At 54.2% G+C, this 15,015-nt stretch overlaps 1 protein-coding gene across 7 annotated transcripts; it reads left to right on the forward strand.

Moving 5' to 3' along the window:
• Nucleotides 1-4,909: 4,909 nt before the first annotated feature.
• On the forward strand, nt 4,910-9,737 carry TMEM18 (transmembrane protein 18). 7 transcript variants are annotated; one of them, XM_081576309.1, is made up of 6 exons: nt 4,910-5,023; nt 5,485-5,586; nt 6,030-6,150; nt 7,244-7,298; nt 8,397-8,490; nt 8,574-9,737. In XM_081576309.1, exons 1-6 carry the CDS (start codon nt 4,967-4,969, stop codon nt 8,670-8,672), a joined length of 528 nt encoding a protein of 175 aa, XP_081432435.1. In that variant the 5' UTR covers nt 4,910-4,966; the 3' UTR covers nt 8,673-9,737. The 7 variants fall into 7 exon arrangements, with proteins under 7 accessions (XP_081432435.1, XP_081432446.1, XP_081432482.1 ...); XM_081576320.1 differs by having other exon boundaries at nt 6,033-6,150; XM_081576356.1 differs by lacking the exon at nt 5,485-5,586 and having other exon boundaries at nt 5,934-6,150.
• Nucleotides 9,738-15,015: the final 5,278 nt, after the last annotated feature.

Below are 15,015 nucleotides of genomic sequence, written 5' to 3' on the forward strand. Positions count from 1 at the left end.
AAGGCAGTGGTGCTTCATGCTGTTCTGTTATGTAATTGTGGTAGGACCGCGGTGCATGAGATCCACCCTCTGTACAGATTTCTGCTGTACAGCGGGTCTGCACAACTTACCTGCAGAACTGATATTTAACCCTTGACCTTCCCTCTCTGCCCCCCACACCTAGGCCCAGACCACCACCATCCATTCTCTGCTTCTGACGACTCTAAGTACCTCCTTGTACAAGTGGACTTGTGTTGTGATGGCTCACTCCCCTTAACACAATGTCTGTAGTTCCTACAGGTTGTAAAAACGGCAGGAGTTCCTTCTTCAAGGCTGAGTAATATTCCACGGTGTGTACATATTTCATGCTCCTGACTCATTCAGCCCTTGATGAACACTGAGGATGTTGCTATATCTTAGCTGCTATGAATAATGCTGCAATGAACAATGCAAGGCGTTCAGGCATCTCTTCAAGTTCTTGATTTCAATTATTTTTGATAAATGTCCCCACGTGGGATTGTGGCTTATATGGTGGCTCTATTTTGATTTCTTGAAGAACCTGCATACTGTTTTCCATAGTGGCAGCACCATTTATGTCCCTACTGAGAGTGCACAGGGTCACTTTTCCCCACTCCCCACATTCTTACTCATACTTAGCTTTTTTTTTTTTTGGATAATAGCCATCCTAGTAGGCATGAGGTAGTGTCCCATTGTGATTTTGATTTGCATTTCCCTGGTGATTAATGATGTTAAGCAATTCAGATGCCAGAGCCCCCAGAGTCTACCTTTCCACCCTCTGATGGTGCTAGAAAATGGTAAGAAAAAGAATCTATAAAAATGGGTAAATTTTTGCGACAGATTTCCAAAAGAAAAATGGGAGCTATATTAGAAGACTGGACCTGACAAGAGGGAAGATCTGACAAAATTCTAAATTAACCTTCTTTTTATGCCTGAGTGAATGTAAAGTAGATACATAAACCTCAGTTCACGTATACTACTCAGTGACAGCAAGTATGTCAATGAAATAAGTATTACTGTTGCATAAATAATTTGATTCCCATTACAAACTAAGATATAACGGACTAGAGAGGGAAAAGAAGCTTCGTTCCTCCCTTGAAATAAACAGAGAGGCTGTGGAGATGCGGCTCCCGAGACACAGGAGAAAGTCATTGCGCTCTGGCAGGAAAGGAAGGTGCGCTTTAAGGTTATTGCTGCAGGTGAAGCTTCCATAAAACAGTTTAATACATCCATTTTTACAAACACGCTCTGTGGCTGTGTGCAGGAGATAGTATCAGGATGGGCTGGACTCTTTTTTAAAGTGATGAGATTGAGTTCAGTGTAAAGTTATAGACAATAAAGAAAAAAAAAATATGTACTAATAAGTCATATGGGGCAGAGTAATTTTAAAATTAAGAGAAAGAGAAATTCTTAACCTTCTCAGGTCTGAGCTGCTCAGTTTCAGACTCTCTTGGAAAAAATGAGTATCAACACTCATTTATGTTCGACATATGTTCATAATGTTCATATGAACATTATGTTCATTTATGTTATTTATTTTGTAAATAAAATATCACCTGATAAAAAAGTAAAAACACTCTCTACATCAGCCACTGGAAAACAGCAGATGATTAACAGAAGACCGTGTAACCGAACCACCGCTCAGACTGTCACACACAACCTGGAGCGGGTCTGTGGACTGTTACATTCCATATAAGGGTTTTGCTGTGTTTGATTTTGACACTTGTCATGTTAGCAGTCTCCAGGGAGGACAACATATCTGCCAGTTCAGAACTGAGCAGACTTGGAGCAGCATCTTCACGAGCAAAGGAACCTGGCATTTCCATTTTAATTCTGCCTTTTTACTAATGAAACATTAACCAACCTGGGAGGTTTAATTCAAAGACCAAGAAAGTAGCAAGTTCTGTGTCTTTTGAAGGACAGGACTTCACCTGTGGGCCTGTGAGGAGGAAGTATGACACAGTAACAGTTATAGAGAAGGAAGAGACCTTTGAGCACCACCTGCAGATTTTCTCTGGAAGGAAGTCAGTGTCTGAACTCACACGATGAATTTACCCGTATCCTTTATTTCCACACTTCTCTGCTGGCTGACACTGTTGTCTCCTGAAAGGGTTGAGAACACACTACTCTACTGTTGCTTTTCCTGTGGGGACCGCGAGGAGATTCTGCCTAAACTGGCACTTGAGGGAGACAGAGAGACAGAGAGAGACGGACACTGACGTGCAAGCAGTCAGTGGATAGATGGACAGTGGTTTGGAGAAGAAAATGCAGTGAAATGAGGTTTTAGGAAGATCCAGGTCGATCAGGGAAGGACAGGCTGAGACGCCAGGTGGTCCCTTCTGCAGAGAAGCCCCAGGGTCAGAGGACACGCAACGTTAGATAATGCATTATGAAAATTCTTATGATGCTCCCTAAAATTCACTGAAATTTAGCAACTCTAATCAAAAACTTTGTGCTAACAAAAATGTCATGCTTCTTGCATTTACAAGATCTTAAAGCAGTAACTGAAGAAAAGTGAACCTGAGCACGCCCGAATGTGGTGACCTGCAAGCCACTAACAGCCCCTGGAAGCTGGGTGAGAGGAGGACACCCTGAGCGGGCCTCGGGCTCCCGACCCCTGCTGGCCGTCCACCCTCCCCTCTGCTCCCCTCCCTTGCATGAGCCAAAGCTGGAGGAAAGGGTGACGCAGGACAACCCAAGGGGCCCCGGGCAGACTCAGGGTGAGAGCCCAGGACAGTGGTCCCAGGAAGCTGAAGTGCACATCAAAGGAATGACGTCAGTGAGCCCAGACTCTTCCGTCCTCCCATTCACAGAAAGGTGCTAAATTCACTAAACTGCAATGTCTGGTTTTCTTTAATTAATAGCAATCTTTCAATGTTCTGACTACCTGGCCTTTGTGGAAAAACACCTCTGTATCTTGGCTCCTCCCACACCTCTAGAGAGCAGTCCTTCAGAGCCGTCTGAGAGGCTGAATTCTGCGCGTAAGTCCTCAGTTTTGTCTGCCAAATAAAACAGCATTCTCAGCTTTCAGGCTGCGCATTATTTTTCAGTCGACATGCACATGCCTTCTCCACCAGTTCTGGACTTTAGAGAAACTCATCTGTGGCTGCTCTGAAGGCAGCTAGCGCCCTGAGGGGACAGGAGACCAGAGAGCTGACCCGGTCACTTCCTGGGGCAGGTCGTCATAGGGATCAGAGGAATGAACAGCAGCTGCTAAAGGCACACGACCTGCCCCGCCTCAGACACTGCCAGTTACTCTACTTCGGTCTTTCTGGAGCGACGCTGCTGAAGCCAGCGCTGGCAGGAAGCCTAGAGCCTGATCTTTCAGCCCTAGCATAAGAAGCCATCATTAGAAAGGAGAAAAACTGCCTCTGAAGTCTGATTTTTCCAACCCATCTCCCTGACAGGTCAGGGGAGTAAACACTGAGAATAAAACGTCCAGCATCAGAGAAGAGTGGTCACTGCAGGACAGCAGATCCTTATTCCCAAAGAGCCCCGTCTCCTGACAGAATCCTCACATGGACCCATGGTTGGACAGTCACAGCCTTGCTGGCCCTCACCCCACAGCTCCAGCTCCACCTTGAGAGAAGAGCCAGATCTGCCCTCAGACCCAAACGTCAGTCATCTCAAGTCAGATCACTGGCCTGAAAAATTGTTGGAGAAATGAATTCAGGGACTAGGTTATATCTGGGAAGAGAATCAGGCATTGAATCCACAATACTACTCTGGGGAATAACTGTCCCCGAAGTAGAGAAGTGCTCTCATTAGATGGGGCCCAGGAGGAGGCTGGGGGGGCAGGCATCTGGCAGAGTCTGTGCCATGGAACCAGCCAAGTCTAACCCAGGCCCTGACTCTCTCCCCAAGCAGGGTATTTACTTTTCTGAGTCTCTGTTTTCTCACTGCAAAGTGAGTCCATAACGTCCATCCCACTGACTGGTTTAGGCGCACTTATTAGGTCAACACAGGATTTTCTGCTTCCGTGGCCTGCAACGCGGGAGACCTGGGTTTGAGCCCTGGGTCGGGAAGGTCCCCTGGAGAAGTGTATGGCAACCCACTCTAGTAGTCTCACCTGAAGAACCCCATGGACAGAGGAGCCTGGCAGGCTGGTCAAAGGGTTGGCAGAGTCAAACACGACTGAGCCACTTTCTCTTCCACGCTCCCACCACGCCAGCCTCCTTCAGATAAGGCCTGTGAAGCTTGACTGAATCCAATTAAGAGAAGGACCCAGAAGGAAGTTCATTTTGAGACTATGCAGGTCACTCCAGGTCACTGTCCCCCACTCTTGGTCCCCCAGGGTCCCCCACACTGTCCTCTGTGTGCTGGGGTTCGGATCACCGTCCTGTGTCCTCAAGGGTCCGGGTCATTCCTCTGTCTGCCTCCCAGAGGCCAGACCACTACTGAGCGATGCCCACACCCAAGCCTAGCCCCGGGAGTTGCGCAGGGAGGAGGGACACCCCCAGTCCTTCCAGCTGCCAGGTATGAGCCGTGGCTCAGAGGCAAACCGTCTGCCTGCAGTGCAAGCACCGCAGGTTCGGTCCCTGGGTCGGGAAGACCCCGCGGAGGAGGGGCTGGCCACCCGCTCCAGGGTTCCTGCCTGGAGAACCCCCGGACAGAGGGGTTCTGTCCGCAGAGGCAGAGTCGGAGCACTGACGCGACTTGGCGCGCTCACACGCCACAGAACCAGACCCCGCACCCAACCGCTGTGGAGAAAGCCCTGACGTCTGCCTGTAACCTCCCTCATATTATTGCAATGCCACGGAATACCGCGAGATTTGGACCGGGTACACGGAACTGCAGATATCGCGAGATGGAGAGGTGCCTGCCAGCTTCCCTCCCTCCCACTTCCAGGCACAGTAGGTCTCGAGACAAGTGGAGATATCGCGAGAGGACGTTAAAAGACTTCCTTGTCCTATCCAGGCGGGGCGGGAAGACGAAAAGGTGGTGGTGAGGCTGGGCCTTTCTGGGGGCGATGCCATCCGCATTCTCAGTCAGCAGGTTCCCCGTCAGCATTCCCGCCGTGATCACGGTAACTCGCCACCTCCTTGTCCGCCAGTTCGGCCGCCAGCGCAGAGGGCCGCTCGGAATTTTCCAACAAGGACGCCCGCGGCGTTCCGAGGCGGGGCCTGGAAGGGGCGGGGTCATGGGGCGGGGCCCAGGCTAGGGGCGGGGCCCCGGTGGGCGGGGTTGCTGCGGGGCGCGGGGAAGGAGGCCGACCTGGGCTTGGATGCGAGGACCCGCAGTGGGCAAGTGGCCGGCGCGGGCCTCGCCTCCAGCCCCTTTCCCCCGGGGGACCTGAGCCTCCGGGAGGGGGTCCTAGTTTAGGGGTGCAGACCAGCCACCCCTAGAGTTGAGCAGACCTGCTGCTGCTGCGTCGCCTCAGTCGTGTCCGACTCTGTGCGACCCCATAGACGGCAGCCCACCAGGCTCCGCTGTCCCTGGGATTCTCCAGGCAAGAACACTGGAGTGGGTTGCCATTTCCTTCTCCAGTGCATTAAAGTGAAAAGTGAAAGTGAAAGTGAAGTCGTGTCTGACTCTTCGCGACCCCATGGACTGCAGCTACCAGGCTCTTCTGTCCATGGGATTTTCCAGGCAAGAGTACTGGAGTGGGCTGCCATTGCCTTCTCCCGAGCAGACCTGAGGTCTAGCGCTATTTGGAGGGCAGCCCAGATTTTCCAAGGCTTTCATCACTGGTCTAGGGAGCTGGACATAGGAGTTGTAGCCTTACCTCTGCGGGGGCCGGGTGCATTCCAGAACCAGGCTTCCCCGTCTTCTCTCCCAGAATAGAAGGTCTTTCGGTTCTCGCAGCTTGAAGCTGTGCTTGACACACAGTGAAGCCCGCACGCTATGTAGACGGTCCTCCAGGGATGGGAGTGGCAGTCCCTGGCCAGGGGCGCATGTTTCCCCCCCTTCCCCTCCCGATGCGCTGTCCTGTGAAGCCGGTGGGCGCGCTGGACATGCTCAGAGAGGACGGCGTGTGAAGCCTGGCCCCAGTGCGCGTGGGCCCTGACGAGTTTCTGCCGTGTGTCCTCCAGCAGACAGACTGGACGGAGCCCTGGCTTATGGGGCTGGCTGTCTTCCACGTGCTCTGCCTGCTGCTCACCTGCTTCTCATCCCAGAGGTACAGGCTGCAGGCGGGGCACTTCCTGTGCCTGGGTGAGTAGAAGCGGTGGTCCTGTGGCTCAGACCCTGTGAAGCGGGGGCGGGGGCGGGGGGTGAGGGTTGGGGGGTGTGTGTGTGTGTTCTCTGCAGCCTCTGATGTGTGAAAGCATTTGTAAGGCCTCCCCACCCTCCTGTCTGTGTTGTACTTTGATTTCAGGCCACTCCCTTATTTCACTCTTGGTCCCTGTAAAGGTAAGTTTAATTTTGGATGTTGGACTTGAAAGGAGTCTTTCAAGCACCCAGGAGGGTGCTGAATACTGGTGACACAAACAGGAGCTGTGTTTGCCGAGACCCTGACTCTGCACATGGGGCCCCCTCTGTGGGCTTAGCCTCTCAGCTTGCTCTGGGAGGTGATAGAAGATCCACAGTATAAGATCTGTGCATATAAGACCCACTGAGATTCAGAGAAGGAACAGTGTTGTGTGGAATCATTGAGAAAAACTTTATGGAGAAAATGAAGTCCTGGTGTGGGGTGTAAAAAGAGAGAAAAATCTCTTTTTCTTTAGGTGAGACAAGGAACAGGTGTCTGGCCCAGGCTGGCATGTGGGGCAAAGGCACCCGTGAAAGCACCAGGGCGACAGAGTCGGTTTTAGGTCACTTGTCAGAGAAAGCGCATGTCTGATGTTGACTAGTTAGAAGTATGTTCAGATAGGAAGGGTGGGCCAGGACCTCAGAGGCTTGGCTGGACTCTTAATCTTGCAGCCATCAGGAAGACAGTGAAGATTTTGCTTGTAGTTTAACAAAATGCCAAAACTCATCTCAAAGGTGATGTTTCAGTTGGCCGTGTGCAAGGTGGGAAATCCAGACAGGAGGTTATCCGGGGGCAGGCGTGAAGCCCAGAGCCTGCATCGCAGTGAGAAACAGTGCCCCAGGCCGGGGAGGATGTTCCTTCCCGTCTGTGAAGGGACCCTCGTGAGGATCGCGAGGGCGGGCTGGACCGGCAGGCTCCCGAGCCTCGGAGAGCTGGTCGGGCCGCAGCGCCGAGGAGCACGGCCTTGCTCTCGTGTTTGAGGTGTCCTGTTCGGAAGGCCGCGCAGGCTGCGGCGGTCAGCCGCCCTCTGACTTCTCCCCGGCCCTTTGTCCTCAGTGACCTTAGTCTGCTGTGCCGAGTACATCAATGAAGTGGCGGCGATGAACTGGAGGTAAACGGGCCTGGGCACGTGGGCTGCGTCTGAAACCATCCCTGTCAGCTGTAGAGCACCCTCAGGCGGCCTGCAGCTCCTGTTTGTAAAGACCCCTGCCCTGCCCCACCCCACGCTCCTCCGCCATGAGGTGGGGATGGTGGTCGCTGCCCAGAAGCGCTCTTGTCCATGATGGGGAGCTCACGACCCGCCCGTGGGATACTTGGTGTCCTCGGTCCTGAAGACGCTGGCCCCCTGCTCCCTCCTCGCTTGTGTGTCCTTTCCTGCGCACACGCTGGGTGGCCGGGTCCCTGTCCAGTGAACACACTCCCCCAGCCCCCACACCTTGCAGATCCACTCCCCAGCCTTCTGCCCCTCGGGGGGTCACAGCCTCTTCTTCTGGCTTCTCAGGTCAGGCGGGAATCCTCGGGAGGCTGAGGGTAGCACCGCACCCCCAGCACCGCCCCTCCCTGGGGATGATCCCACCCAGGTTGCACCCTGCTTCCCGGTCTGCCCTTGGCTAGGCCCTGCTGTCGGTGCAGAGCCTGCCCTCTGCCCACACGGGTCCCATTCCTCCCCACTTTGCCTCCTGTTCCTAATCAGGACGCACGCCTCCCGACCAGCCCTCGGTGGCCTGGGCTCCACCCTGCAGGGCTCTGCGCCCTGTGACCGAGAGCCGTGCTGCGTGACTGAGTCAGTGACCTGAGTATTCGTCATCCCTGAGACCCCGGAGGGCAGCCTGGTTTGGCCATGCTGCCCCGTCCCCGGGGAGGCGCCACATGCATTGCCCACCCCGGAGGCCTTGGGTGTAGGCCGCTGCTCTCACCCCTCCAGAGAGGCTGGGATTGTTGCTCCGCAGGGTCAGGAAGGTCTCATCTAATGCGGGACTGTGAGCTCTCCCTGAGTGCAGTGGCGACTTTGACCACCTCATGCTCAGGGGCTCCTGCCGGGCCCTGGGTGGTGCGGGAGTGGGGGTCCTGACGGCCCAGCTGGCGCTGCTCTGGGGGGGGCCGTCCTGCCCCCAGTGAGGGGTGGGCTTACTGAGATGCCCTGAGATAGAGAAGGTCGCAGGAATGCCATTTGTGACAGCCGGTGACCTTTAAACCCCTCTTAAAACAGGTTATTCTCCAAACACCAGTATTTCGACTCAAGGGGCATGTTCATCTCCCTCGTGTTCTCCGCGCCGCTGCTGCTCAACGCCCTGGTCATCGTGGTACGTGCACCACAGGCCTCCCGCTCCGTCCTCCTCCTCTGACGCAGGTCCAGTTCTAACCGTGTCCGCATGGTTCTTTCCAGGTCCTGTGGGTGCGCAAGACCCTCGCCGTGATGACTGACCTGCGGAGCTTACGGGAGCAGCGGAGGGCGCGGGCACGGGCGAGGCCCAAGGAGGAGTGACCACTCCGCTCCGGCTCTGAGCAGCCTGCTGTCCGCACAAGCGTCTTCTCAGTCCCCGGAACACACACGCAGACACGCTGTGAGGACAGATGCAGCCTACTGCCCCCTGGGCGCACGCCGGGCCTGAGGGGGCCCCGGTCTCTCCAGTTAAACTAGACAAACAGGAGCGCAGGGCCCTTCCGAGGCCGTGTGTCCACAGCCCCCGTGCCTGGTGTGAGCTATCAGGTGCCCCGTCCGCCTGGAGCCAGGGACTGAGCAAGGGGCAGTGTTGCCCACGCCCGGGAGATCCACTACCCTGGTCCCCCTGGTCTGTCTGCCCGATGGTGGCCTCTCTGGGTGGTGTGGCCACTGGACAGAACCCGAGGGGCCACCTGCCTTTCGTCCAGCTAGAGACATCATGACACCTGGAGGCCCTGCGTCGGGCTCCACGGAGGCGGGGGTTGGATGAGCCCCTGGTGTTTCCAGGAAGGAAAGTCACAAGTAAAAAGTTTCTATGGCAAATACAAAAATTGACTGTATTTCTGTGTTTCACCTTCTTTGTACCCTTTGGTGCCCTGGGACGCGACGCTGTCAGGGTCACTGGAGCAGGTGCACGGCTTCTCTGAACAGACTTCTGTACGGGAGGCTCGTGGATCCTGTCCCGTCTGGAGCCGCAGCTGGAGGCTGACAGGTGAGCAGAGGCCCCTTGTCCAAGCACAGTCTTCAGTAGGGACGATGCTGTTGGCTCCTGGTTTGGGTTTGAGAAGGTAGTTTGTGCATGGTTATCGTAATTTTAACAAGTTGAGTGAAATATGGTTGGATGGCTTCACTGACTCGATGGACGTGAGTTTGAGCAAAGTCCGGGAGTTGGTGAAGGACAGGGAAACCTGGCGTGTTGCAGTCCACGGGGTCACAGAGTTAGATGTGACTGAGCGACTGAACTGAAATATACTTTTCAAATTTCAAAAAATTGTATCTGTTCATATGAAAGTATTTATATTTCGAATTTCAAAATGTGATACTTTGACAGATTATGAAATTAAATTTTGAATCCAGATGAATAAAGTTTTTATAGGTGGTTACAAACTCTCAGTAGAAAAGCTATTTCCTGAGTTTTAGAAGTGAGTAGAACTTCCTGGAGTAGAAAATAGCAACCCACTCCAGTATTCTTGCCTGGAAAACTCCACAGACAGAGAAGTGTGCTGGGCTACAGTCCTTGGGGTCACAAAGAGTCGGACATGACTGAGTGACTGAGTCCGTGTGCACAGAACCTCCTAGATACATCCCCGGGGCTTTTAACCTGGCATTTTTTCCAGTCCCTCCTTGATCTCTTAAACTTCTTATTGAACATTTTAAAAATTGACTTAAGAAACAGCACATCACGTGAAGTCAGGTTTTAAATGTCTTGGACCTGACAGCATGCCTCATTGTGCATTTCTGAAAATCACCAGTTCAGGGTGTCTCATGGTGTCCTGGCTTCAGAGGAGTCCACGGCGTCCCAAGTAATCCTCTGAGCGCAGGACCGAGCCGGCTAGTTCCCTGTGAGCCCAGACAATGGCTGGTCCCCTGCAGACCTGCAGTCAGGCCGGGGCCCCGGGGACAGGACCCTGGCCTCGGCCCTGCGGAAGCCAGGGAGGTTGTGGGGGCATCTTCAGCCTCTGTGATTATCCAGCTTGTCTTCATATGGGACTGACTGAAGCGCAGTTTCCCTGTGATAATAGTGTAATAATATGGTTAACTTTGGTGTTAACTAGTCATCAACCTAAAGGCATGTACGGGCCTTTTCATTCACTGGTGTGTGCAGTCTGTTTTGGAATAGTTAGGTTTTGTTTTTGCAAACACAAACTTTTACTTTTTAACTGTTTCTAGTAAGTTCATATTCAGAGGCTTAAATTGCAGTATTAACAAATATTTCTCCGTCCTCCTGCTTGGGGAAGTCCTACAAGCCAGAATTGTGCCACACCCTTCAGCACTTTATCTGAAGTGTGCAGTCTGTGGCCCCCTTTCGAGGGTTTGGGGTGCACGAGCTCGCTGTGCTGGGGGTCTCTCGGTCAGTGAAGGAAGGCACATCCCCAGTCACGGCTTCCTACGGTCCTGTCTCACCCCAAAGCTTGAGCAAAAGGGTGTGGATTTGAAGCCAGAGAAGGGTTCCTGGTTCTGTTTGCATCTGATGTACATTTGTGTGAGTGAAAACATAAAATATTTAAACATTAGCCAACGTCTACGTGAAATAAAGAAGCAAAACTGTAAAGATGACACTGTGTGGCTGTTTTGAGCAAACTGCACATCTCTTGGCGGTCACCTGCTGCATCCCTGCAGTTCAGCAGGCATCCATGGATGGGACGCCAGGGCCACGGTCTCTTCCTGACAGGTTTGCCTGCTGAGAATCGTCTTGCAAACCACAGGAAACAGAAAGAAGGCGTTGCCATGAAGTTACTCAAGACAGACTTTTTGCTCTTTAAATTATGCTCTGCAAGTCGTTACTGATATAGTTATTTAAACAAAATAGTAGATTCAATGTAAGTGAAGTCAGGTTTGAGCGTTGAAGTTAGAAGCATTTAATGGTAAAAGTTGCAAAATTAAAGTTGTAAATTCAGGCAGTTTATACTTTGACAGTATAAAAGTTTATCCAAGAATCTCTGAAAACATGCTTGGTGTATTATATGAAGATTTAAAATTTTGACATAATTTAGTAGAAATTTGTGGGGGTTTTGTTCGCTTTTTGCAGCAGAATGCCCAGTCGTCACCTCACTTTTGTGACAGGTCGCCTGCTTGGGTGGGTTTAGGGACCAGGGGACCTGTCTCCCAGCCCAGGGGTGTGCCTGACCAATGCAGAGCACCCGCGGTTTACCGCCTGGAGTCTCCACCTGAGCAGAACAAGCGAGACACGGAAAACGGACAGAGGCTGAAAGTCCGGGTGCCTGTGGGCTGAGCTGTCGAGTCGGCCCCCAGCAGATGCTTGCACAATTAACTTACAATCAGGAGCAAGAGCCACAGAACACTGTTGCGGAGTTCCCTGCGTTAGTGCAGCGACTGTGACGATGAACACGTGTTCATGAACAGCTGGGTGCTCTTGGGGGCACGTGCGTGTGTGCCGTGGGCCCAGGGAGGGGCCTCCCTGTGCTGGCTCTCAGCCGCCCAGGTGCCCCTGGAGCGTCTCTGCCTTGTGAGAGCCCAGCGGCCGCACAGGGCATCCCCGGGCGCAGGTCTGCTTACACGCATGCAGCGCACACCACGGCCCTCCCTGGGAAGCAAGACCCGTGTGAAGCGGTCTTTGGGGTCAGGCAGGCTTGAGTCCTGGATCTCTGAACTTGTCTGGGGGCGTGACCGGCCAGCCCACTGCCTTTTTCGGGATTTCAGTTTCCCTTGGGAGGGAGCTGTGGTGTCAGCCTCACTGAAAGATCACTGTGAGGGTCGAGACGTCCGGCGGGCGTGAGGCTTCCCTGCCCCGCTCTCGCTCTGCTGGTGGTGCCGTGGCTTTGCCTACTCCTCACACTCGCGTGGAGGCGCCGGGTGCTCTGAAGTCTCAGCTCCCCCGGGGGCCCAGCGAGCGGGCGAGGAGGCGCGGGCCTGGCGGGCTCCGCGGTCCAGCCGCCTCGGGTGGCAGGGGGAGCCGGTCCAGGCTCCGGGCGCGTCCGCGGAGCGACGCCAGGGGGCGCTAGAGCACCTTGTCAGCGGGGCCCCGGGAGCCGCTTCCGCGCGTTTCCGAGTCCAGGTCTCCAGATGCGCTCGCGCTTTCCCCTCCTTTTTCTACAACAAAACTGGAAGGCAGGCTAGTAGTTGCAACTGTTAGTGGGTGAGAAGCAGCCAAGAAGGCAGAGGACAGGCCTGCAGAGACGCAGGCGCGCTGTGACGCCGGCCGGGGCGCCTGGCCTCTGCCCGAATCCTGATTTAGTGCAGCCAGCGGGGCTCGGGGAGACGCGGGCGCAGCCGTGGCCCAGGGGCCTGGCGAACAGAGAGGCGGGGACCACGGCCTCGGGGGCCCCAGGCCCTCCCCCGCCCCCCACCCCCGCCGCTGGCGTCCTCGACCAAACAGTTGTCACAGCAGAGAAAGACCACACGATGTATGATCAACCCTAAAAGAAAATATGATTTGGAATTTTCCCAAGATTCAACCTCAAAAGAAAATAAAGTAAAAGCTGGTTTAGTTGTTCATGTCACAATAAAGGGGCTAGAAATTCAGAGTTTGCATATAATTTGATGTGGGTAACAACCCAAACTGCAATTTTGGGAGAAAGCGATGTTTTTCTATGAGAACACACAACAGGTTAACTTGTTTTGCTGTTTTTCCCTCATTGGCTTGCTTATGGGTTTTCACTTGTTTGGGAGTCTTATTTGCAAACACTGTGTTTTTAAGACGTCTTCACGTATTACTTGGGCGCTGATGCTGCCCCACCCTGGACAATGACCTGTTGCTTCTGGAAGCTCCTCCGACAGGCCTGCCCACCGCTCCCACTCAGGGCAGTTTCTCCTTCAGGATGAGGGGCAGGCCCACGGCCAGCTCCGTTGCCAGTGGAGGGTGAGGCAGAGGGCCAGACAGACTCGTGCTGAGCCCAGGAAGAAACCAGTGGAGCAGACGCGTCACCGCACAGCTGCAGATTTAACACGGCCTGTGTGCGGAGCCCCTGCCGACTGGCCGAGGGGCCTCTTCTCCACCTGGGGTACAGGCCACGTGGGCTCAGCACTAGATTCCAGGGGTCTCGGGGGTCCTGCTGAGCTCAGAGTGAGACTGCGCTGCCTTGTTGTCCCCAGAGCTGACCCACTGGGCCAGCTACCTTGGCCTCTAGGCCTGTGTGCCCAACACCAGCGACTCCGGAGCATCATGGGCCTTCACAAGCAGAGCGCCACATCTGCCCTCCCAGTAAACACACACACGCCTTCACAACCAGAGCCCCACCCCCGCTCCCACAGCACACACACACACACACACACACACAAACACACACACACACACACACACAAACACACACACACCTTCACAACCAGAGTCCACCCCCGCCCCCCAGTACACACACACACACACACACACACACACACACACACACACACAGGCCTTGGTTCTCAGATGCATCTCCACTGTGCTGTCCAGGGATCCCCGCTTCATCACGGATGGTCCTCATCAAGGACGGTCTCCCAGAAGAGAGCTGCTGCAAGAGGAGTGCACCGCCATCTCAGGAGCCACCTGCCCTCAGAGGGGTCAGCGTCCTGCTTTCAAGGCCCAACCGCTTTAATGCTGCCTGTTCTAGAAGCGCGACCTGAGTGGGGCTGTCGGAATTCTGTAGCCCCTGCCCCTTCTCGCCCCCTTCTCCACCCCTGTGAGTCACTCTCCCTGGGCCTCATTCTCACACTGGAGCACTGAATTCTGCAGCCCCCACCGCCCCGGACCCACAGCAACCCAACTACGCGGTTTGCATTTTTCCAATTCCTTTCCTCTCGCAGTCCTGGCTGGAAAACCCACAGCCCCAGCTCTGTCCAGGTGAGGCGTCAGAGAACCAGGAGGGTGTGGCTGGAGCCAGCAGATGCATTAGAGGCCTGTGCCCCGAGGGCGTCCCAGGGGACAGCGCGGCCACCCTGACGCTAACACACAGCTCTCACTTGTACTGTGGCGGTTGTAGAGAATTTTGCTGGGAAACGACAACAAATAATTCAAGTTTTAGCAACTGTCTTAGTTGGGCTTCCCTGGTGCCTCAGAGGGTAAACAGTCTGCCTGCAAAGTGGGAGACCCGGGTTTGATCCCTGGGTCGGGAAGATCCCCTGGAGAAGGAACTGGCAACCCACTCCGGTTCTCTTGCCTGGAAAATCCCATGGACAGAGGAGTCTGGTAGGCTTCAGTCCATGGGGTTGCAAAGAGTCGGACACGACTGAGCGACTTCACTTTAGTCTGCACAACAGACATTGCAGTGTAATGTCTGCAGCTCCAAAAGCTGTGCCCGGGTCTCATTTCAGGTCCTGAGGCTGGGTCTCATCCAGGCCCTGGGGTCCCCTTGCCTGTGCACTGGGCTGGTGGCAGGTTCAGGGTCTCCCTGCCCTACCTGCCGCCTCAGGGCTTCCTGGAGTCCCGCCCGATGAGTCAGGCCCATCCAGGGTATCGCCCCCCACAAGGCCTTGCTTGATTCTGCAGACCCCTTCACAGGCCAGTGCAGCCTGATCCTGAGGGGGACGCCTTGAGGCTGAAGGGTCTCAGCACCCCTACCACTGACCCCGGTTTGACTGAAGGGGAAATCATACCTGTTATTGTATTTTGCTTGCTTTTCAGAAAATTAAAAGGCAATTTCCTTGGAAACACTTCTGATTTCAATGTTTTATGTGCCCTGTGGTTTAGGAGTATAGCTAGCGTTTTTAGTGAATTTCTGCCAAGTTCAAC

This window comes from Giraffa tippelskirchi, chromosome 1 (genome assembly GCF_054371585.1).
Source record: "Giraffa tippelskirchi isolate mGirTip1 chromosome 1, T2T-mGirTip1v1.2.pri, whole genome shotgun sequence".
Lineage (NCBI taxonomy): Eukaryota > Metazoa > Chordata > Mammalia > Artiodactyla > Giraffidae > Giraffa > Giraffa tippelskirchi.

What these genes read in the sequence shown, in the direction of transcription:
- TMEM18 (XM_081576309.1), top strand. Translation starts at nt 4,967, where the DNA reads ATGCCATCCGCATTCTCAGTCAGCAGGTTCCCCGTCAGCATTCCCGCC. An exon ending in GGGGCACTTCCTGTGCCTGG is followed by an intron (nt 6,151 to 7,243) that starts GTGAGTAGAAGC and finishes CTTTGTCCTCAG; the next exon opens with TGACCTTAGTCTGCTGTGCC. An exon ending in GTGGCGGCGATGAACTGGAG is followed by an intron (nt 7,299 to 8,396) that starts GTAAACGGGCCT and finishes CTCTTAAAACAG; the next exon opens with GTTATTCTCCAAACACCAGT.